Here is a 25,071-nt window from a genome sequence, read left to right as displayed (position 1 = left end):
TACCACAGCTGCGATGCTCTGCGGCTCCTGACTCCCTTTTACCACAGCTGCGATGCTCTGCGAGTCCCGACTCCCTTCTACCACAGCTGCGATGCTCTGCGGCTCCTGACTCCCTTCTATCACAGCTGCGATGCTCTGCGGCTCCTGACTCCCTTTTACCACAGCTGCGATGCTCTGCGGCTCCTGACTCCCTTCTATCACAGCTGCGATGATCTGCGCGTCCTGAGACCCTTCTACCACAGCTGCGATGCTCTGCGAGTCCTGACTCCCTTCTACCACAGATGCAATGCTCTGCGGCTCCTGACTCCCTTCTATCACAACTGCGACGTTCTGCGGGTATCAGGCGGAGGCTGGGATGAAGCACACAGCAGACGGCCTTATCCTTCAGACTTTATGGTGGGTGTGGGGCGTCACACGGGCGTCTCGCCCTCCAGTCTCATGTCCATATGTCCGGCCTCCACATCACTCGCACAGCAGCGACTCCGCACACATATATGGGGGTCCTCTCCCCGGAGCCACCTCTCTCCACACATGGCACGTACGGGTATGGACCCCCGGGGCGCAGCGGTGACCACAGAGCGGGGGGCTCATTCTCGTCCGTCCAACACGATCCGTCTGTACGGCTCAAAGTCCTCGGGGATGGTGTCTGCGAGAGAGGAGACGTGAGCGTGGGCCGGCCCAAAGCCCCCCCTGGGCACCGCCCGACCCAACCCCCCAAGTACCGCCCGACCCAACCCCCCACGCACCGCCCGACCCAAACCCCACCCCCCCCAGAAGCACCGCCCGGCCCAAGCCTCCACCCCGCGCACCGCCAGGCCCAAACCTCCACCCTGCGCACCGCCCGACCCAACCCAAACCCCATCCCCTCCCAAGCACCGCCCGATCCAAACCCCATCCCCCCGAAGTACCGCCCAGCCCTAAGCCTCCACCCCGCGCACCGCCCGACCCAACCCCCCAAGTACTGCCCGACCCAACCCCCCAAGTACCGCCCGACCCAACCCCCCAAGTACCGCCCGACCCAAATCCCCCCTCCCCCCCCCAGAAGCACCGCCCGGCCCAAGCCTCCACCCCGCGCACCGCCAGGCCCAAACCTCCACCCCGCGCACCGCCCGACCCAACCCAAACCCCATCCCTTCCCAAACCCTATCTCCCCCCAAGCACCGCCCGATCCAAACTCCATCCCCCCGAAGTACCGCCCAGCCCTAAGCCTCCACCCCGCGCACCGCCCGACCCAACCCCCCAAGTACCGCCCGACCCAACCCCCCACGCACCGCCCGACCCAAATCCACCCCCCCCCAGAAGCACCGCACGGCCCAAGCCTCCACCCCGCACAACGCCAGGCCCAAACCTCCACCCTGCGCCCCGCCCGACCCAACCCAAACCCCATCCCCTCCCAAGCACCGCCCGATCCAAACCCCATCCCCCCGAAGTACTGCCCAGCCCTAAGCCTCCACCCCGCGCACCGCCCGACCCAACCCCCCAAGTACCGCCCGACCCAACCCCCCAAGTACCGCCCGACCCAACCCCCCAAGTACCGCCCGACCCAATCCCCCACGCACCGCCCGACCCAACCCAAACCCCATCCCCTCCCAAACCCTATCTCCCCCCAAGCACCGCCCGATCCAAACTCCATCCCCCCGAAGCACCGCCCAGCCCTAAGCCTCCACCCCGCGCACCGCCCGATCCAACCTCTCAAGTACTGCCTGACCCAACCCCCCACGCACCGCCCGACCAAACCCCATCCCCTCCCACGCACCGCCCGACCCAAACCCCCCCCCGAAGCACCGCCCAGCCCAAGCCTCCACCCCGCGCACCGCCAGGCCCAAACCTCCACCCTGCGCACCGCCTGACCCAAACCCTATCTCCCCCCAAGCACCGCCCGGCCCAAACCCCATTCCCCCCAAGCACCGCCCGGCCCAAAGCCTCCCCGCGCACCACCCGGCCCAAAGCACCTTCCCCTGCGCACCGCCTGGCCCAAACCTCCCACCCATGCACCGCCCAGCCCAAACCCCGCTGGGAACCGCCCGACCCAGAGCTCCACCCCCGGGCACCGCCCAACCCAAAGCATCTTCCCCCGTGCACCACCCAATCCAAACCCCATCCTCTCCCACACACCGCCCGACCCAAACCCCATTCCCCCCAAGCAACGCCCGGCCCAAGCCTCCACCCCGTGCACGGCCCAACCCAAAGCCTCCCCCGGGCACCGCCTGACCCAGAGCTCCACCCCCGGGCAAATCCCGACCCAAAGCTCCACCCCCCGGGCACAGCCCGAACCAAAGCATCTTCCTCCATGCGCCGCCCGACCCAAACCCCATCCCTTCTCATGCACCGCCCGGCCCAAAGCTTCATCCCTCTGCTCACCGCCCGACCCAAGGCACCCCCTCATGTGCACTACCCAGCCCAAACCTCTCCCCCCTGCGCATTGCCTGGCCCAAGCCTCCCCCTCCCGTGCACCGCCCGGCCCAAACCTGCCCTGCGCACACCGCCTGGCCGCACCCCCACTCACCATTACACCTGTACTGCAGGTTGGACCAGATGATGTTCTCCTGGGAGAAGCAGAAGGCCCCCAGCCGGCCCCCGCGCATGGTGGTGTCTATGACGACCCCGGAGTCGGCCACCAGGTCCACGCCCTCGTACAGCTTCACCCTGGGGGAGGCAGAAGGCAGCCATGAGCTTAATGTGCTAGACACGTCGCCCGCGCTCTCATCCCATGACCTCAGGCCGGCGGGGGGCCGCACCTCGGTCACCCCCAGGGCTCCAGCACAAAGCCCTTCCCAGAGCAGCAGCATTGTCCAGTGCGTTTCCATATGAAAGACCCTGGCTCCGGCCTGCAGATTCCTCACAGGGATTGTGTTACCACGGTGATGACCACAAGGACTTGGCGGCCCCCCACCTCGCTGATGTCATCGCCTCAGGAAACAGGACAAGGACCCCCCCCCCCAAATACTTAGGATTAACCCCCTAATGGCCGCACAGAGGAAGGGAGGCAGGAAGCATGTGGAGAGGCCGGGGGGAGAGGGAAGGCCGCACCCCAACACCACAGAGAGGGGCGCACCCCAACATCACAGAGGGCCGCACCCCAACACGCCACAGAGAGGGCCGCACCCCAACATCACCACAGAGAGGGCCGCACCCCAACACCACAGAGAGGGCCGCACCCCAACACCACAGAGGGGCGCACCCCAACATCAGAGGGGCGCACCCCAACACCACAGAGAGGGCCGCACCCCAACACCACAGAGAGGGCCGCACCCCAACATCACCAGAGAGGGCCGCACCCCAACACCACAGAGAGGGCTGCACCCCAACATCACCACAGAGAGGGCCGCACCCCAACGCGCCACAGAGAGGGCCGCACCCCAACATCACAGAGGGGTGCACCCCAACACGCCACAGAGAGGGCCACACCCCAACATCACCACAGAGAGGAGCGCACCCCAACGCGCCACAGAGAGGGCCGCACCCCAACATCAACACAGAGAGGGGCGCACCCCAACATCACAGAGGGCCGCACCCCAACATCACAGAGGGCCGCATCCCAACACGCCACAGAGGGCCGCACCCCAACACACCAGAGAGGGGCGCACCCCAACATCAGAGGGCCATACCCCAACACGCCACACAGAGGGGCGCACCCCAACATCAGAGGGCCATACCCCAACACGCCACAGAGGGGCGCACCCCAACATCAGAGGGGCGCACCCCAACATCACAGAGGGGCGCACCCCAACACACCACAGAGAGGGCTGAACCCCAACTCGCCAGAGAGGGCCACGCCCCAACACGACAGAAAGGCAGCACCCCAACACGTCACAAAAGGGGCGACAAAGACCCCAAAAACCTTTCCACATGTAAATATGGGGTCCCAGGCACCAACAACAACACAGGGAGACCAGGAGAGGCCTGATATAGTTTCCCAAGGGCCGGTACTGATATAGATATAGCCCCCCGGGGCCGGTGCATGTATGATATAGATGTGGCCCCCCCAGGGTCAGTACATGTATGATATAGATATAGCCCCTCGGGGCCGGTATATTTATGATATAGATGTAGCCCCCCAGGGCCGGTACATGCACTGATATAGATATAGCCCCCACCGCGGCGGTTACATGTATGATATAGATATAGCACCCCCCGGGGCCGGTACATGTATGATATAGAAATAGCCCCCCGAGGCCGGTACATGTATGATATAGCCCCCGGGGCCGGTACATGTATGATATAGATATAGCCGCCTGTGGCCGGTACATGTATGATATAGCCCCCCGGGGTCGGTACATGTATGATATAGCCCCCCGGGGCCGGTACATGTATGATATAGATATAGCCCCCCCCGGGGCCGGTACATGTATGATATAGATATAGCCCCCCCGGGGCCGTTACATGTATGATATAGATATAGCCCCCCCGGGGCCGGTACATGTATGATACAGATATAGCCCCCCGGGGCCGGTACATGTATGATACAGATATAGCCCCCCGGGGCCGATACATGTATGATATAGCCCCCCGGGGCCGGTACATGTATGATATAGATATAGCCCCCCCGGGGCCGGTACATGTATGATACAGATATAGCCCCCCGGGGCCGATACATGTATGATATAGCCCCCCGGGGCCGGTACATGTATGATATAGCCCCCCGGGGCCGGTACATGTATGATATAGATATAGCCCCCCCGGGGCCGGTACATGTATGATATAGATATAGCCCCCCCGGGGCCGTTACATGTATGATATAGATATAGCCCCCCGGGGCCGGTACATGTATGATAGAGATATAGCCGCCTGTAGCTGGTACAAATACTGATACAGATATAGCCCCCCGGGGCCGGTACATGTATGATATAGCCCCCCGGGCCGGTACATGTATGATATAGATATAGCCCCTCAGGGCTGATACACGTACTGATATATAGACCCCCGGGGCCGTTACATGCACTGATATAGATATAGCCCCCCCGGGGCCGTTACATGTATGATATAGATATAGCCCCCCGGGGCCGGTACATGCACTGATACAAATGTAGCCCCCCGGGACAGTGATTGACCTGATGTAGCCACCCCAAATCGAGGGCAGTAACTGACCTAATGTAGCCCACTTGGGGCCGGTGAATGAGTTGCCAGCGGTACGATGTCTTGTCCTTCCAGCCGACGTTTCGGGGGTCCTTCCACAGCAGTCGCACCTGGTCGGCAGTGTGCCCGGTGTGCCACAGAGCGTTCCGCAGATATTCCCCAGGGCCGGTCTTCGATTTCACCGCCTAGAGAAGCGGACTGCAGATTATACACAGGAGCGGTCGTGTATTTTTAAGGAGTCGCGCACGCCATCAGGGGAGGGGCTCGTGCCCGCCATCAGGGGAGGGGCTCGTGCTCGCCATCAGGGGAGGGGCTCGTGCCCGCCATCAGGGGAGGGGCTCGTGCCCGCCATCAGCTGAGGGGGTCGTGCCCATCAGCGGATGGGGTCGCGCCCGCCATCAGGGGAGGGGCTCGCGCCCGCCATCGGCGGAGGGGCTCGCGCCCGCCATCGGCGGAGGGGCTCGCGCCCGCCATCGGGGGAGGGGCTCGCGCCCGCCATCGCGGGAGGGGCTCGCGCCCGCCATCGGGGGAGGGGCTCGCGCCCGCCATCGGGGGAGGGGCTCGCGCCCGCCATCGGGGGAGGGGGTCGCGCCCGCCATCGGGGGAGGGGGTCGCGCCCGCCATCGGGGGAGGGGGTCGCGCCCGCCATCGGGGGAGGGGGTCGCGCCCGCCATCGGGGGAGGGGGTCGCGCCCGCCATCGGGGGAGGGGGTCGCGTCAGCCATCGGGGGAGGGGGTCGTGTACATTTAAGGAGTCGCGCCCGCCATCAGGGGAGGGGCTCGCGCCCGCCATCAGGGGAGGGGCTCGCGCCCGCCATCAGGGGAGGGGGTCGCGCCCGTCATCAGGGGAGGGGGTCGTGCCCGCCATCAGGGGAGGGGGTCGTGTCTGCCATCGGGGGAGGGGGTCGTGTACATTTAAGGAGTCGCGCCCGCCATCAGGGGAGGGGGTCGAGCCCGCCATCAGGGGAGGGGGTCGCGCCCGCCATCAGGGGAGGGGGTCGCGCCCGCCATCAGGGGAGGGGGTCGCGCCCGCCATCAGGGGAGGGGGTCGCGCCCGCCATCAGGGGAGGGGGTCGCGCCCGCCATCGGGGGTCGTGTACATTTAAGGAGTCGCGCCCGCCATCAGGGGAGGGGGTCGCGCCCGCCATCGGGGGTCGTGTACATTTAAGGAGTCGCGCCCGCCATCAGGGGAGGGGGTCGTGCCCGCCATCAGGGGAGGGGGTCGAGCCCGCCATCAGGGGAGGGGGTCGAGCCCGCCATCAGGGGAGGGGGTCGAGCCCGCCATCAGGGGAGGGGGTCGTGCCCGCCATCAGGGGAGGGGGTCGTGCCCGCCATCAGCGGAGGGGGTCGTGCCCGCCATCAGCGGAGGGGGTCGTGCCCGCCATCAGCGGAGGGGGTCGTGTCCGCCATCAGCGGAGGGGGTCGTGTCCGCCATCAGCGGAGGGGGTCGTGTCCGCCATCAGCGGAGGGGGTCGTGTCCGCCATCAGGGGAGGGGGTCGTGTCCGCCATCAGCGGAGGGGGTCGTGTCCGCCATCAGGGGAGCGGGTCGTGTCCGCCATCAGGGGAGGGGGTCGTGCCCGCCATCAGCTGAGGGGGTCGTGCCCATCAGCGGATGGGGTCGCGCCCGCCATCAGGGGAGGGGCTCACGCCCGCCATCAGCGGAGGGGCTCGCGCCCGCCATCAGCGGAGGGGGTCGTGTCCGCCATCAGGGGAGGGGGTCGTGTCCGCCATCAGGGGAGGGGGTCGTGTCCGCCATCAGCGGAGGGGCTCGTGTCCGCCATCAGCGGAGGGGCTCGTGCCCGCCATCAGCGGAGGGGCTCGTGCCCGCCATCAGGGGAGGGGCTCGTGCCCGCCATCAGGGGAGGGGGTCGTGTCCGCCATCAGCGGAGGGGGTCGTGCCCGCCATCAGCGGAGGGGGTCGTGCCCGCCATCAGCGGAGGGGGTCGTGCCCGCCATCAGCGGAGGGGGTCGTGTCCGCCATCAGCGGAGGGGGTCGTGTCCGCCATCAGCGGAGGGGGTCGTGTCCGCCATCAGCGGAGGGGGTCGTGTCCGCCATCAGGGGAGGGGGTCGTGTCCGCCATCAGCGGAGGGGGTCGTGTCCGCCATCAGGGGAGCGGGTCGTGTCCGCCATCAGGGGAGGGGGTCGTGCCCGCCATCAGCTGAGGGGGTCGTGCCCATCAGCGGATGGGGTCGCGCCCGCCATCAGGGGAGGGGCTCACGCCCGCCATCAGCGGAGGGGCTCGCGCCCGCCATCAGCGGAGGGGGTCGTGTCCGCCATCAGCGGAGGGGGTCGTGTCCGCCATCAGCGGAGGGGGTCGTGTCCGCCATCAGGGGAGGGGGTCGTGTCCGCCATCAGGGGAGGGGGTCGTGTCCGCCATCAGCGGAGGGGCTCGTGCCCGCCATCAGCGGAGGGGCTCGTGCCCGCCATCAGGGGAGGGGCTCGTGCCCGCCATCAGGGGAGGGGGTCGTGTCCGCCATCAGCGGAGGGGCTCGTGTCCGCCATCAGCGGAGGGGCTCGTGCCCGCCATCAGGGGAGGGGCTCGTGCCCGCCATCAGGGGAGGGGCTCGTGCCCGCCATCAGCTGAGGGGGTCGTGCCCATCAGCGGATGGGGTCGCGCCCGCCATCAGGGGAGGGGCTCGCGCCCGCCATCAGCGGAGGGGCTCGCGCCCGCCATCAGCGGAGGGGCTCGCGCCCGCCATCGGGGGAGGGGCTCGCGCCCGCCATCGGGGGAGGGGCTCGCGCCCGCCATCGGGGGAGGGGCTCGCGCCCGCCATCGGGGGAGGGGGTCGCGCCCGCCATCGGGGGAGGGGGTCGTGTCTGCCATCGGGGGAGGGGGTCGTGTACATTTAAGGAGTCGCGCCCGCCATCAGGGGAGGGGCTCGCGCCCGCCATCAGGGGAGGGGCTCGCGCCCGCCATCAGGGGAGGGGGTCGCGCCCGTCATCAGGGGAGGGGGTCGTGCCCGCCATCAGGGGAGGGGGTCGTGTCTGCCATCGGGGGAGGGGGTCGTGTACATTTAAGGAGTCGCGCCCGCCATCAGGGGAGGGGGTCGAGCCCGCCATCAGGGGAGGGGGTCGAGCCCGCCATCAGGGGAGGGGGTCGCGCCCGCCATCAGGGGAGGGGGTCGCGCCCGCCATCAGGGGAGGGGGTCGCGCCCGCCATCAGGGGAGGGGGTCGCGCCCGCCATCGGGGGAGGGGGTCGTGTACATTTAAGGAGTCGCGCCCGCCATCAGGGGAGGGGGTCGTGCCCGCCATCAGGGGAGGGGGTCGAGCCCGCCATCAGGGGAGGGGGTCGAGCCCGCCATCAGGGGAGGGGGTCGAGCCCGCCATCAGGGGAGGGGGTCGAGCCCGCCATCGGGGGAGGGGGTCGTGTACATTTAAGGAGTCGCGCCCGCCATCAGGGGAGGGGGTCGTGCCCGCCATCAGGGGAGGGGGTCGAGCCCGCCATCAGGGGAGGGGGTCGAGCCCGCCATCAGGGGAGGGGGTCGAGCCCGCCATCAGGGGAGGGGGTCGTGCCCGCCATCAGCGGAGGGGGTCGTGCCCGCCATCAGCGGAGGGGGTCGTGCCCGCCATCAGCGGAGGGGGTCGTGTCCGCCATCAGCGGAGGGGGTCGTGTCCGCCATCAGGGGAGGGGGTCGTGTCCGCCATCAGGGGAGGGGGTCGTGTCCGCCATCAGCGGAGGGGGTCGTGTCCGCCATCAGCGGTGGGGGTCGTGTCTGCCATCAGGGGAGCAGTCGTGTCCGCCATCAGGGGAGGGGGTCGTGTCTGCCATCAGGGGAGCAGTCGTGCACACTATCGGGGAGTAGTGTCCACTTTCGGGGGATTCGTGCACACTATTGGGGGGGGGGGTCATGCACAGTATTGGGGGAGGGGTTGTGCACCCTATCGGGGAGTCGTGTCCACTATCGGGGGAGTTGTGTCCATTATCTTGGGGGGTGGTGCACACTATCGGGGGAAGTCGTGCTCATCAACGGGGGAGAGGACGTGCACACTATCGGGGGAGGGTTAGTGCACATTATTGGGAGAAGACGTGCACCAGTCCACTCTGTTCCACCAGTCTATTTGGCCATCGTCAATCTGGTGCCATTAAGGAGATCCATCAGTGGCGCAGCAGCCATGGCAATATTTGGGATAAACCGCTGGTAATATCCCACAATTCCAAGAAATGCCCTCACTTGCTTCTTGGAAAGCGGTTGCGGCCACATCTGGATTGCCTCGATCTTGTCTAGCTGTGGCTCGATTTCGCCTCTCCCAACAATCTAGTCTTAGTACTTGGCCTCATCCTTCCCCATGGCGCATTTTTCTGGATTTATAGTGAACCCACGTTCCTCAGAGCATCCAGAATCGCCTGTACCCTTGTTAGATGACTACCCCAGTCTGGGCTAAAGATCACGGCATCGAGGTAGGCTGCGGCACACACCTCATACAAGTCTCCACACACACCTCATACAAGTCTCCACACACACCTCATACAAGTCTCCACACACACCTCATACAAGTCTCCACACACACCTCATACAAGTCTCCACACACACCTCATACAAGTCTCCACACACCCCTCATACAAGTCTCCACACACCCCTCATACAAGACTCCACACACCCCTCATACAAGTCTCCACACACCCCTCATACAAGTCTCCACACACACCTCATACAAGTCTCCACACACACCTCATACAAGACTCCACACACACCTCATACAAGACTCCACACACACCTCATACAAGTCTCCACACACACCTCATACAAGTCTCCACACACACCTCATACAAGTCTCCACACACACCTCATACAAGTCTCCACAAACACCTCATACAAGTCTCCACACACACCTCATACAAGTCTCCACACACACCTCATACAAGTCTCCACACACACCTCATACAAGTCTCCACACACACCTCATACAAGTCTCCACACACACCTCATACAAGACTCCACACACACCTCATACAAGACTCCACACACACCTCATACAAGTCTCCACACACACCTCATACAAGTCTCCACACACACCTCATACAAGTCTCCACACACACCTCATACAAGTCTCCACACACACCTCATACAAGTCTCCACACACACCTCATACAAGTCTCCACACACACCTCATACAAGTCTCCACACACACCTCATACAAGTCTCCACACACACCTCATACAAGTCTCCACACACACCTCATACAAGTCTCCACACACACCTCATACAAGTCTCCACAAACACCTCATACAAGTCTCCACAAACACCTCATACAAGTCTCCACACACACCTCATACAAGTCTCCACACACACCTCATACAAGTCTCCACACACACCTCATACAAGACTCCACACACACCTCATACAAGACTCCACACACACCTCATACAAGACTCCACACACACCTCATACAAGTCTCCACACACACCTCATACAAGTCTCCACACACACCTCATACAAGTCTCCACACACACCTCATACAAGTCTCCACACACACCTCATACAAGTCTCCACAAACACCTCATACAAGTCTCCACACACACCTCATACAAGTCTCCACACACACCTCATACAAGTCTCCACACACACCTCATACAAGTCTCCACACACACCTCATACAAGTCTCCACACACACCTCATACAAGTCTCCACACACACCTCATACAAGTCTCCACAAACACCTCATACAAGTCTCCACACACACCTCATGCAAGTCTCCACACACACCTCATACAAGTCTCCACACACACCTCATACAAGTCTCCACACACACCTCATTGAACAAACCATCAGTGAAGTCACATTCTTATGCCTAAGCATTATCATGGCTATCATTAGAAAGCTCCGCACACATAGAACTCATATCATATAAGAAAAAGGGTGTAAAGCCAAGGAAAGGACTAGGTTTCAAACCAATCTTTATTGTAGACAATGACACGTAATATTAAAAACACAACACAATTAAAAAATGGGAACCCACCAGTTGACACCACAGCCCACAGGGTTAATGTATTAAATATAGAAGGATAATACTGCCAAATAGTGCACAGTGAAATCGTCACTATGCATGTCCCTGTGAATATCACACAGATTAACATGACTCTATCGTGCACCTGCATAGGACATAATGCTTAAATATAAACCCATAAAGCAATTAGTATGAGACTATAGTACAACTACTGATTGAGGGCTGGGGATCACCAACCCTCTCAATGAGTTCATCGTCGGGGGCCATCGGTTGTGTGTCAAATTTGAACACTTCATTCAGCCTGCGGTAGTCGTTACAAAACTGCCGCTCACCATCGGACTTCAGCATGAGGACAATGGGACTCGAGAATCCACTTTTTGGCTCATCTATCACGCCGAGGTCTAGCATTCTCTTCACCTCGGTTGAGATCACCTCCCGGTGGCTTAAGGTTCACCCTTATGTGCGGCTCTGTGAACACATCATGCTCCACCACCTGCGTATGCCCTGGCGGTCACGGTTCAGCTGCAGCGGTTCTCGACACTGTTGCATCTGGGCCAGCGATAGAGTCTCTGCAATCGTGACATCCTCCACTTTGGCTTCGGGCAGGCTCCCAGGCAAGGAGCTCCCAGCAACTGCCGAACTCGCCACAGCTTGAGCAAGTTCACGTGGTATACTTGGTGAGGCTTCCTTCGTCCTGGCTTGTGGACCTTGTAAATAACCTCGCCCAGTTTTTCCATCACCTCATATGGGCCTTGCCACTTGGCCAGGAACTTGCTCTCGACTGTGGGGATAAGCACCAGAACACAGTCCCCAGGCCGGAACTGCCTCAGCCTCACTTATCAGTTTATACACCCTTGCCTGTGCCTGGAGATGAGCCTTCATGATAGGCATCACTCTCGCCATTCTCTCCTGTATCTGGGCAACGTCTTCTACGATGCTCTGGTGGGGAGTGTCCTCGGCTTCTTAGGCTTCCTTGGCGATGTCAAGGAGCCCTCGTGGATGTTGACCATATTGAGGTTCGAACGGAGAGAAGCCAGTGGAGGCTTGAGGAACTTCCCTGCTGGAGAAGAGCAGGAACGGAAGCAGATAGTCCCAACCATCCTTCTCAATGACCTTCTTGAGCACGGCCTTTAAGATCTTATTGAAGAGTCCTACTAGGCCGTCCATCTGCGGATGGTAGACTTAGGTGTGTAGGTGGGCAATCTGGAGGACTTTATACAGCTCCTTCATCACCTTGCTCATGAAGGGTATTCCTTCGTCCGTCAAGATCTCTTTTGGCAGGCCCATCCTAGACTAGAAAAAATATGGACAAGCTCTCGGGCTATACTCTTGGCAGAAGAGTTCCTTAGTGGTACTGCTTTTGTGTAACGGGTCGCATAGTCCATGACCACCGGGATGTATTGATGGCCCCGTGCAGACTTAACTAAGGGACCTACTAGGTCCATGGCAATTTTCTCAAATGGGACATCTATAACAGGTAACGGGACTAGGGGACTTTGGAAGTGAGAAGAGGGAGTGGTTATTTGGCAGGTGGGGCAGGATCTACAATAATTTAAAATCTCCCGGTAGCATTCGGGCCAATAGAACCTCCACATTATCTTTTCCTGAGTTTTTTCCACACCCAGATGTCCCCCCTAGAATATACGAATGGGGCCATGTCTAAAACTCTCTGCCAATAGGGACCTGGAACCAACAGCTGCTGCACTATTTCCTCTCCCCTCAGTATAGTTATCCGATGTAATAACTTCCCATTGATTGCAAAGTGTGGGAACCTGGTGTCTGTCCCCGGCTCTTGAGCAACCCCGTTACAGACGGTAACTGTGAAGACCCGGGGTCTTCAGTGGGCGTAACGCTACTCAGACAACTCAGGTTGAGGGTAAAACAGCGTGGTAATACTTTACTGAACCACAAAGCGGACAATAAACAGGTAGAACAGTCCCAACAAATACCCAAGATGGTGCAACATTACACAGTCTCACCCTTCCGCTCCGCCCGCCTGGGATAGAACAGCTGCGACTTTGGAGACTTACAGGGCCGACTACCTCAACCAGTGGACCCCCACAGAGAGAAGGTAGCGGCAAGCGTAGGAAGCTAGCAGTCCATCGAGGGAGAAGGCCAGCAGGAGAGCAGAAGATCTCATCCTGGCCGCTCCAAGAGTTTCCATGGGGCCAGATAACCGGTGGGTCCCTTCCGGCAACCCCAAACAACATATCCAAGGGGTCAGGTGACTTCTTCATCCCACCCTGGTCTCCCCAAAATGTATCTATGTCAGTCTAACGGTCAATGGAGCAGACCTGTATCTTTCCAGTCAGGGCGGTACCCTTAGGCTAGAATCATATACAATCCAAATTTGTGTCTCTTTGGGTAATGCCATGCAATCCATCGGCTGTCCTGAAGGATGTATCTCATTCTCCTTGTAAAGTCTTTCTGGTGGCTCCTTGATTCTGCTTGCAGCACTACAGACATCCCTGTTTATATTTACATCTGTGTTAGGTCATCAGTCACAGGTAAGAGGTAAAGGTGCATGGCTCACCTGGTCTCATTATTTGAGCTAATCAATTTACATAGTTGGTATTACAGGGGCTATTGTAAATAAACATCTAGCTGACTTTTAGTACAATTTGTAATTAGCATAGTAAACATGATTGTTTCCAAACGAATAAAAGTCAACATTCAGGGTTATACAAATAGCATGACCTTTTTGATCAGCAAGAGAAATACAAATACATCTATAAGTCAACACAATAGTGTATTTCTCTTGACTTAACAAATCTAATCGTCTGGCTAATTAAGATTTGAAGTTGTATCGCCACAGTAACATTGTCAAACGCCCCCTTTAAGGTAAGGTCCCTAATTTGAGAAGTCCCAAAGTTCTCTCCAGACACTCTCAACTCACAGAGGTTGGTCTCTTCAATCCCCGTCTCTTCCTCCTCCCCAGCAAGAACAAACAGGGGGGACTCATCCACCTGTGATTTCAACAGGGTTTCTTCCCGAGGGATCTGGCTTTTGTTGGAGACACTTGGTAAGACTCCTTTTGCCATAAGTACCAAAATAAGGAAAAATTCCGCCCCAATGACTGGACGTATCAAGTCCTTGACTACCCCGATCTCATGGGATTTGTTACCGCAGTCTGTTCCCATGGTCATTCTGGCCACAGGGTAGTCCTTGGCGTCTCAGTGTATACAGCGAATGCACACAAATTTGTCAGGGAGGGATCAACTGGTGAAGTGTAGCACTGATCAGGGTCACCAGACTTCCCGAGTCCAAAAGTCCAAGTACCAGTACCCCTTTAACGGACACAACACATGCCTGTGGCCCCTCGCCGGGATGACAGTCCACACTACAGGCCGGCCAGATAGGTGTAACAGGAACAATGCCACCCTAAGTTGCAGTGTCCGTTCAGGGGGCATGTGACACGAGGCAGCTACGTGTCCAGGATTGGGACATCGCCAACATACCATGTCCTTAACAACAGCCTTTGGCTACCACTCAGCGGAATTGGGACACCCCCCCATTTGTGGCTCTAGACCCTCTCCGTGGTAAGCCCGGCCCTCTTTGGGCATTCCAATACGGGGAAGTGACGATGTTGCCTTTCCCTAGGGATCTCTCAACAACCTGGTACCTCTCCACTAGGTCAAGCCAGGTTGTCCGCATTCCGAGGGTCGCCCTGCGTAACCCAAGCGTGTACCGACGCGGGAAGGGAGGGAATGAATCTGTCCTTCACCGTACGCTCAACCATTTCGGCAGGAGTGGAAGACTGGCAGAAACCACTTCTGGACTAGATGTAGCCAAACATCTGTGAGTGAGGGGGATTCTCCCGCTCTGCTACCCCTTCAAACAGAGTCAAAAAAGCTTCCACGTAATCGCCTGGAGTCATGTTTTGCATCAGTGGTCTTACGGCCTTCCAGATCGATGTGTTGTCGCGTGGACTTGGGAGAAGGGTGGTTTTCTCTGCTGCGGACATCCCCTGCCAGGAGCTCTATCTGCCGTTAGATCTGCTGCATCAGTCTCCTGCTGGAGCTGCTGGTGGTGGCTTAGGACCAGGTGCTTGATCAGCTCCTCCATTTTGTCTGACCCGCTGTTCCATCCCACCAGCCGCCTTCACGCAGGACATGCAGTCTGTCCACAGCTGTCACACTTGCTTCCTGGGGATCGAGTCTCTCAACTTGGCCCACAGATTTGATATTTCCCGTCAGTATAATCTGTAGTCACAGTCCACGCTCCTCCAGACCACAGATAAAATGATAGAAGCCCATGTTTCCAGCAGCAACAGTCCTTAAGAAAGTTCTTCAAATCTAGATGACAGATCCCATGTTTATCCACGCCAGCTGACAACCGATCTCCAAATTCCATAGGCCATCCATCCAAGGGCTCCAGGACCTCAGACATAGATCTTCACACCACGACGTCACTCCACCAACTCTCTGACTAAACTTGTGGCTTATTACTCCCTCCCTGTGATCAGCCCCCTGAATGGGCAGAAGTGTTCACACCCCCTCCCCCAAAACTAACTTTGCATTAGTGGAGGTATTTTTTCTCAGGTCGAATCCATCACCTGGGACTGCATGTGAGACTCCCTGTGGTGACGGCTCCACTAGGTCTACTAACCCAATCCACACAATGGGAATAGTGACTGGGAGAGCAATGGCTTAAAGCCCCTGAGACACTAGGGAGAGTAATGGGATGATTGCTTTACCTGATTACCAATCCTATGTCTGGCCTTATGTATGCATGAGATCCAGCCCGCACGTCGTCTTCTGCTTACTGTCACTGAATGGAAACATTTATTTCCTGAGGCTGAACTGACGAGCAAGCGAATCTCTAATAAAACACAGCAATAAGATCGACGTAACCCGTGCTCCGTGCTGGAAAAAGTCTGCATCCCTTAGAGCCGCGGATTCCGCTCTACGTCCATTTGTCTAATAGTCTTAGAACAAGGCAAACTCCTCACAGCTACTCACTTGACTGCTCAGAGGTAGACTCATTTACCTTTCTTCTGCTGGTTTATTTAAACATCGGGGGAGAGGGGGGTGTCGCGTGTCCACCATCGAGGAAAGGGGGGGGTGTCGCGTGTCCACCATCGAGGAAAGGGGGGGCTGTCGCGTGTCCACCATCGGGGGAGGAGGGGTCAAGTGTCCACCGTCGGGGGAGGAGGGGTCAAGTGTCCACCGTCGGGGGAGGAGGGGTCAAGTGTCCACCGTCGGGGGAGGAGGGGTCAAGTGTCCACCGTCGGGGGAGGAGGGGTCAAGTGTCCACCGTCGGGGGAGGAGGGGTCAAGTGTCCACCGTCGGGGGAGGGGGTGTGGTTGCATGTCCACCATCGGGGGAGGGGTGTCGCATGTCAACAATCGGGGGAGGGGTCGTGTGTCCACCATCGGAGGCGGTTATGTCCACCACCGTGGGGGTCACGCACGCGTTACGATGGGGCGCTGCATGGCAGGACGTCATATACACTGCAGGAAGTGGATGATGGTTGCAGGTCTTTCCACCATCGGGCACTGCTGGGACTTGTAGTTGCCCTGGCTGCTCACCTTCAGCTGCAGGCCCGGCTCGGCCACGGCTCTGAAGGGCGTTGCCTGCCAGTACGACTGCTCCGTCTGCTTCCACATGACCACGTAGAAGCTGGCACTGTCCTGGTAGCTGAAGATGAAGCCGGCGTAGTCGTCATCCGTCACCGTGTTCACGTGGAACGTCCCCTCAAAATCCACACCATTGAAGGCAGTGTACCCTGCGGGGACGGGAGGTGACTACAGGTGGTGGCTGTGACCCATCAGTGGTCCCGTGTTGTGCCCCTTACCCACTGCTAGGCCTGGATCGCTGTTCATGGTCTGCACAATCTCCATACCCTGTGGAGAAGACACGACAGAGAGGCTGACACCAGAGAGTAATGGCTGACACCCTGTGGTCACAGAACTGGCGGCCACTGAGATTACCTGGTTTAGCACCACCCAGTTGGGGTCTATCTGTGCGTCTCCCTCGGGGTCCAGGATGACGGTCTGGTAGGCCCTGAAGTCGGTGAGGGTCACCTCTGCGCTCTCGGGGCACACGTCGTACGAGTCGGCCACAGAGTCGTTGTCAAAGTCGAGTTCGCACACGTCTCCGATGCCGTCCCCTGCGGGTAGACAGCAGGTTACATCAGCCGGCCCCGTCCGCCTGCCGGCCCCGGCCTCCGCCCTCCACTCACCGTCACTGTCCTTCTGGTTGGGGTTGTGGATGAGCCGGCAGTTGTCAGGTCCCGGGGGGATGTAGTCAGGGACCCCATCGTTATCATCGTCCTGGTCGCACTCATCCCCGACTCCATCATTGTCAGTGTCCAGCTGGGAGCTGTTGGGAATGTCGGGACAGTTGTCCTTGGAGTCCTGGTGACCATCACCGTCCCTGAGGGTGATAGATGGTGTGAGCAGTGGGTACAGGGGCAGCACCTCCAGAGACCCCCAAAATCTACAGGACTCACCTGTCCTGATTGGTATCACACATGTCGCCCACCAGATCGCTGTCCGCATCTGACTGCAGGGAAAAGTGGGAGACACAGGAGTATACAGCTACAAAAGGGGTATATGGCGCGTCGGCGGGTACACACGGCATCATTACCTGGGTGGGGTTGCTGGTTTCGGGGCAGCTGTCGCAGGCGTCTCCCACTCCGTCCAGATCGCGATCACTCTGCAGGGGGTTCGGGACTTTCCCACAATTATCCAGAGTATTGGGGATTCCTGCGCAGGAGCAGAGATAAAGAAGTGCACACATGGGTATATATATATATATATCTGCAGCAGAGTACAGGGACAGAGATAAAGAAGTGCACACATGGGTATATATATATATATATCTGCAGCAGAGTACAGGGACAGAGATAAAGAAGTGCACACATGGGTATATATATATATATCTGCAGCAGAGTACAGGGACAGAGATAAAGAAGTGCACACATGGGTATATATATATATATCTGCAGCAGAGTACAAGGACAGAGATAAAGAAGTGCACACATGGGTATATATATATATATCTGCAGCAGAGTACAGGGACAGAGATAAAGAAGTGCACACATGGGTATATATATATATATCTGCAGCAGAGTACAGGGACAGAGATAAAGAAGTGCACACATGGGTATATATATATATATATCTGCAGCAGAGTACAGGGACAGAGATAAAGAAGTGCACACACAGGTATATATATATATATATCTGCAGCAGAGTACAGGGACAGAGATAAAGAAGTGCACACATGGGTATATATATATATATCTGCAGCAGAGTACAGGGACAGAGATAAAGAAGTGCACACATGGGTATATATATATATATCTGCAGCAGAGTACAGGGACAGAGATAAAGAAGTGCACACATGGGTATATATATATATATCTGCAGCAGAGTACAGGGACAGAGATAAAGAAGTGCACACATGGGTATATATATATATCTGTAGCACAGTACAGGGACAGAGATAAAGAAGTGCACACATGGGTATATATATATATATATATATATATCTGCAGCAGAGTACAAGGACAGAGATAAAGAAGTGCACACATGGGTATATATATATATATATATATATCTGCAGCAGAGTACAGGGACAGAGATAAAGAAGTGCACACATGGGTATATATATATATATCTGCAGCAGAGTACAAGGACAGAGATAAAGAAGTGCACACATGGGTATATATATATATATCTGTAGCACAGTACAGGGACAGAGATAAAGAAGTGCGCACACAGGTATATATATATATATATATCTGCAGCAGAGTACAAGGACAGAGATAAAGAAGTGCACACATGGGTATATATATATATATCTGCAGCAGAGTACAGGGACAGAGATAAAGAAGTGCACACATGGGTATATATATATATATATCTGCAGCAGAGTACAGGGACAGAGATAAAGAAGTGCACACATGGGTATATATATATATATATCTGCAGCAGAGTACAGGGACAGAGATAAAGAAGTGCACACACAGGTATATATATATATATATATCTGCAGCAGAGTACAGGGACAGAGATAAAGAAGTGCACACATGGGTATATATATATATATCTGCAGCAGAGTACAGGGACAGAGATAAAGAAGTGCACACATGGGTATATATATATATCTGCAGCAGAGTACAGGGACAGAGATAAAGAAGTGCACACATGGGTATATATATATATATCTGCAGCAGAGTACAGGGACAGAGATAAAGAAGTGCACACATGGGTATATATATATATATCTGCAGCAGAGTACAGGGACAGAGATAAAGAAGTGCACACATGGGTATATATATATATATCTGCAGCAGAGTACAGGGACAGAGATAAAGAAGTGCACACATGGGTATATATATATATATATATATCTGCAGCAGAGTACAAGGACAGAGATAAAGAAGTGCGCACATGGGTATATATATATCTGCAGCAGAGTACAGGGACAGAGATAAAGAAGTGCACACATGGGTATATATATATATATCTGCAGCAGAGTACAGGGACAGAGATAAAGAAGTGCACACATGGGTATATATATATATATCTGCAGCAGAGTACAAGGACAGAGATAAAGAAGTGCACACATGGGTATATATATATATATATATCTGCAGCAGAGTACAGGGACAGAGATAAAGAAGTGCACACATGGGTATATATATATATATATATATATATCTGCAGCAGAGTACAGGGACAGAGATAAAGAAGTGCACACATGGGTATATATATATATATATCTGGAGCAGAGTACAGGGACAGAGATAAAGAAGTGCACACATGGGTATATATATATATATCTGCAGCAGAGTACAGGGACAGAGATAAAGAAGTGCGCACATGGGTATATATATATATATCTGCAGCAGAGTACACGGACAGAGATAAAGAAGTGCACACATGGGTATATATATATATATATCTGCAGCAGAGTACAGGGACAGAGATAAAGAAGTGCACACATGGGTATATATATATATATCTGCAGCAGAGTACAGGGACAGAGATAAAGAAGTGCACACATGGGTATATATATATATATCTGCAGCAGAGTACAGGGACAGAGATAAAGAAGTGCACACATGGGTATATATATATATCAGCAGCAGAGTACAGGGACAGAGATAAAGAAGTGCGCACATGGGTATATATATATATATCTGCAGCAGTGTACAGGGACAGAGATAAAGAAGTGCGCACATGGGTATATATATATATATATCTGCAGCAGAGTACAGGGACAGAGATAAAGAAGTGCACACATGGGTATATATATATATCTGCAGCAGAGTACAAGGACAGAGATAAAGAAGTGCGCACATGGGTATATATATATATATCTGCAGCAGAGTACAGGGACAGAGATAAAGAAGTGCACACATGGGTATATATATATATATCTGCAGCAGAGTACAGGGACAGAGATAAAGAAGTGCGCACATGGGTATATATATATCTGCAGCAGAGTACAGGGACAGAGATAAAGAAGTGCACACATGGGTATATATATATATATCTGGAGCAGAGTACAGGGACAGAGATAAAGAAGTGCACACATGGGTATATATATATATATCTGCAGCAGAGTACAGGGACAGAGATAAAGAAGTGCACACATGGGTATATATATATATATATATATCTGCAGCAGAGTACAGGGACAGAGATAAAGAAGTGCACACATGGGTATATATATATATATCTGCAGCAGAGTACAGGGACAGAGATAAAGAAGTGCACACATGGGTATATATATATATATCTGCAGCAGAGTACAGGGACAGAGATAAAGAAGTGCACACATGGGTATATATATATATATCTGCAGCAGAGTACAGGGACAGAGATAAAGAAGTGCACACATGGGTATATATATATATATCTGCAGCAGAGTACAGGGACAGAGATAAAGAAGTGCACACATGGGTATATATATATATATCTGCAGCAGAGTACAGGGACAGAGATAAAGAAGTGCACACATGGGTATATATATATATATCTGCAGCAGAGTACAGGGACAGAGATAAAGAAGTGCACACATGGGTATATATATATATATATATATCTGCAGCAGAGTACAGGGACAGAGATAAAGAAGTGCACACATGGGTATATATATATATATATCTGCAGCAGAGTACAGGGACAGAGATAAAGAAGTGCACACATGGGTATATATATATATATCTGCAGCAGAGTACAGGGACAGAGATAAAGAAGTGCACACATGGGTATATATATATATATCTGCAGCAGAGTACAGGGACAGAGATAAAGAAGTGCACACACAGGTATATATATATATATATCTGCAGCAGAGTACAGGGACAGAGATAAAGAAGTGCACACATGGGTATATATATATATATCTGCAGCAGAGTACAGGGACAGAGATAAAGAAGTGCACACATGGGTATATATATATATATCTGCAGCAGAGTACAGGGACAGAGATAAAGAAGTGCACACATGGGTATATATATATATATATATATCTGCAGCAGAGTACAGGGACAGAGATAAAGAAGTGCACACATGGGTATATATATATATATCTGCAGCAGAGTACAGGGACAGAGATAAAGAAGTGCACACATGGGTATATATATATATATCTGCAGCAGAGTACAGGGACAGAGATAAAGAAGTGCACACATGGGTATATATATATATCTGCAGCAGAGTACAGGGACAGAGATAAAGAAGTGCACACATGGGTATATATATATATATCTGCAGCAGAGTACAGGGACAGAGATAAAGAAGTGCGCACATGGGTATATATATATATATATCTGCAGCAGTGTACAGGGACAGAGATAAAGAAGTGCACACATGGGTATATATATATATCTGCAGCAGAGTACAGGGACAGAGATAAAGAAGTGCGCACATGGGTATATATATATATATCTGCAGCAGAGTACAGGGACAGAGATAAAGAAGTGCACACATGGGTATATATATATATCTGCAGCAGAGTACAGGGACAGAGATAAAGAAGTGCGCACATGGGTATATATATATATATCTGCAGCAGAGTACAGGGACAGAGATAAAGAAGTGCGCACATGGGTATATATATATATATCTGCAGCAGAGTACAGGGACAGAGATAAAGAAGTGCACACATGGGTATATATATATATATCTGCAGCAGAGTACAGGGACAGAGATAAAGAAGTGCACACATGGGTATATATATATATATCTGCAGCAGAGTACAGGGACAGAGATAAAGAAGTGCACACATGGGTATATATATATATCTGCAGCAGAGTACAGGGACAGAGATAAAGAAGTGCACACATGGGTATATATATATATATATCTGCAGCAGAGTACAGGGACAGAGATAAAGAAGTGCACACATGGGTATATATATATATATCTGCAGCAGAGTACAGGGACAGAGATAAAGAAGTGACATGGTACAGCAAAGGACAGAGATAAAGAAGTGCACACATGGGTATATATATATATCTGCAGCAGAGTACAGGGACAGAGATAAAGAAGTGCACACATGGGTATATATATATATATCTGCAGCAGAGTACAGGACAGAGATAAAGAAGTGCACACATGGGTATATATATATATATCTGCAGCAGAGTACAAGGACAGAGATAAAGAAGTGCACACATGGGTATATATATATATATCTGCAGCAGAGTACAGGGACAGAGATAAAGAAGTGCACACATGGGTATATATATATATATCTGCAGCAGAGTACAGGGACAGAGATAAAGAAGTGCACACATGGGTATATATATATATATATCTGCAGCAGAGTACAAGGACAGAGATAAAGAAGTGCACACATGGGTATATATATATATATCTGCAGCAGAGTACAGGGACAGAGATAAAGAAGTGCACACACAGGTATATATATATATATATATCTGCAGCAGAGTACAGGGACAGAGATAAAGAAGTGCACACATGGGTATATATATATATATCTGCAGCAGAGTACAGGGACAGAGATAAAGAAGTGCACACATGGGTATATATATATATATATATATCTGCAGCAGAGTACAGGGACAGAGATAAAGAAGTGCACACATGGGTATATATATATATCTGCAGCAGAGTACAGGGACAGAGATAAAGAAGTGCACACATGGGTATATATATATATATCTGCAGCAGAGTACAGGGACAGAGATAAAGAAGTGCACACATGGGTATATATATATATCTGCAGCAGAGTACAGGGACAGAGATAAAGAAGTGCACACATGGGTATATATATATATATCTGCAGCAGAGTACAGGGACAGAGATAAAGAAGTGCACACATGGGTATATATATATATATCTGCAGCAGAGTACAGGACAGAGATAAAGAAGTGCACACATGGGTATATATATATATATCTGCAGCAGAGTACAGGGACAGAGATAAAGAAGTGCACACAGGGTATATATATATATATATCTGCAGCAGAGTACAGGGACAGAGATAAAGAAGTGCACACATGGGTATATATATATATATCTGCAGCAGAGTACAGGGACAGAGATAAAGAAGTGCACACATGGGTATATATATATATATCTGCAGCAGAGTACAGGGACAGAGATAAAGAAGTGCACACATGGGTTATATATATATATCTGCAGCAGAGTACAGGGACAGAGATAAAGAAGTGCACACATGGGTATATATATATATATTCTGCAGCAGAGTACAGGGACAGAGATAAAGAAGTGCACACATGGGTATATATATATATATCTGCAGCAGAGTACAGGGACAGAGATAAAGAAGTGCACACATGGGTATATATATATATATCTGCAGCAGAGTACAGGGACAGAGATAAAGAAGTGCACACATGGGTATATATATATATATCTGCAGCAGAGTACAGGGACAGAGATAAAGAAGTGCACACATGGGTATATATTATATATATCTGCAGCAGAGTACAGGGACAGAGATAAAGAAGTGCACACATGGGTATATATATATATATCTGCAGCAGAGTACAGGGACAGAGATAAAGAAGTGCACACATGGGTATATATATATATATCTGCAGCAGAGTACAGGGACAGAGATAAAGAAGTGCACACATGGGTATATATATATATATCTGCAGCAGAGTACAGGGACAGAGATAAAGAAGTGCACACATGGGTATATATATATATATCTGCAGCAGAGTACAGGGACAGAGATAAAGAAGTGCACACATGGGTATATATATATATCTGCAGCAGAGTACAGGGACAGAGATAAAGAAGTGCACACATGGGTATATATATATATATCTGCAGCAGAGTACAGGGACAGAGATAAAGAAGTGCACACATGGGTATATATATATAATATCTGCAGCAGAGTACAGGGACAGAGATAAAGAAGTGCACACATGGGTATATATATATATATCTGCAGCAGAGTACAGGGACAGAGATAAAGAAGTGCACACATGGGTATATATATATATATATCTGCAGCAGAGTACAGGGACAGAGATAAAGAAGTGCACACATGGGTATATATATATATCTGCAGCAGAGTACAGGGACAGAGATAAAGAAGTGCACACATGGGTATATATATATATATCTGCAGCAGAGTACAGGGACAGAGATAAAGAAGTGCACACATGGGTATATATATATATCTGCAGCAGAGTACAGGGACAGAGATAAAGAAGTGCACACATGGGTATATTATATATATATCTGCAGCAGAGTACAGGGACAGAGATAAAGAAGTGCACACATGGGTATATATATATATATCTGCAGCAGAGTACAGGGACAGAGATAAAGAAGTGCACACATGGGTATATATATATCTGCAGCAGAGTACAGGGACAGAGATAAAGAAGTGCACACATGGGTATATATATATATATATGCAGCAGAGTACAGGGACAGAGATAAAGAAGTGCACACATGGGTATATTATATATATCTGCAGCAGAGTACAGGGACAGAGATAAAGAAGTGCACACATGGGTATATATATATAATATGCAGCAGAGTACAGGGACAGAGATAAAGAAGTGCACACATGGGTAT

The 25,071-nt window shown here is 53.3% G+C and overlaps 1 protein-coding gene across 1 annotated transcript in view; it reads right to left on the bottom strand.

Annotated features, from left to right (window-relative positions):
* Positions 1 to 377: 377 nt before the first annotated feature.
* The window catches only part of THBS3 (thrombospondin 3), an 83,112-nt gene continuing 58,418 nt past the window's right edge, over positions 378 to 25,071 (bottom strand). The window contains exons 3-11 of the mRNA XM_073637215.1: positions 17,615 to 17,733; positions 17,478 to 17,530; positions 17,208 to 17,401; positions 16,957 to 17,135; positions 16,821 to 16,869; positions 16,555 to 16,751; positions 5,089 to 5,261; positions 2,507 to 2,646; positions 378 to 646 (exon numbers count right to left, since the gene is read on the bottom strand). Of these exons, the coding sequence (XP_073493316.1) occupies positions 588 to 646; positions 2,507 to 2,646; positions 5,089 to 5,261; positions 16,555 to 16,751; positions 16,821 to 16,869; positions 16,957 to 17,135; positions 17,208 to 17,401; positions 17,478 to 17,530; positions 17,615 to 17,733 (1,163 nt within the window). The 3' untranslated portion in view covers positions 378 to 587. The remainder of the gene's footprint in view (positions 647 to 2,506; positions 2,647 to 5,088; positions 5,262 to 16,554; positions 16,752 to 16,820; positions 16,870 to 16,956; positions 17,136 to 17,207; positions 17,402 to 17,477; positions 17,531 to 17,614; positions 17,734 to 25,071) is intronic.

This window comes from Phyllobates terribilis, unplaced genomic scaffold (assembly GCF_046119375.1).
Source record: "Phyllobates terribilis strain yellow unplaced genomic scaffold, ASM4611937v1 Scaffold_6__1_contigs__length_29720123, whole genome shotgun sequence".
NCBI classification, from domain to species: domain Eukaryota; kingdom Metazoa; phylum Chordata; class Amphibia; order Anura; family Dendrobatidae; genus Phyllobates; species Phyllobates terribilis.
The sequence above is the reverse complement of the archived record's forward strand: the minus strand, read 5'-3'. Positions and strand labels throughout refer to the sequence as shown.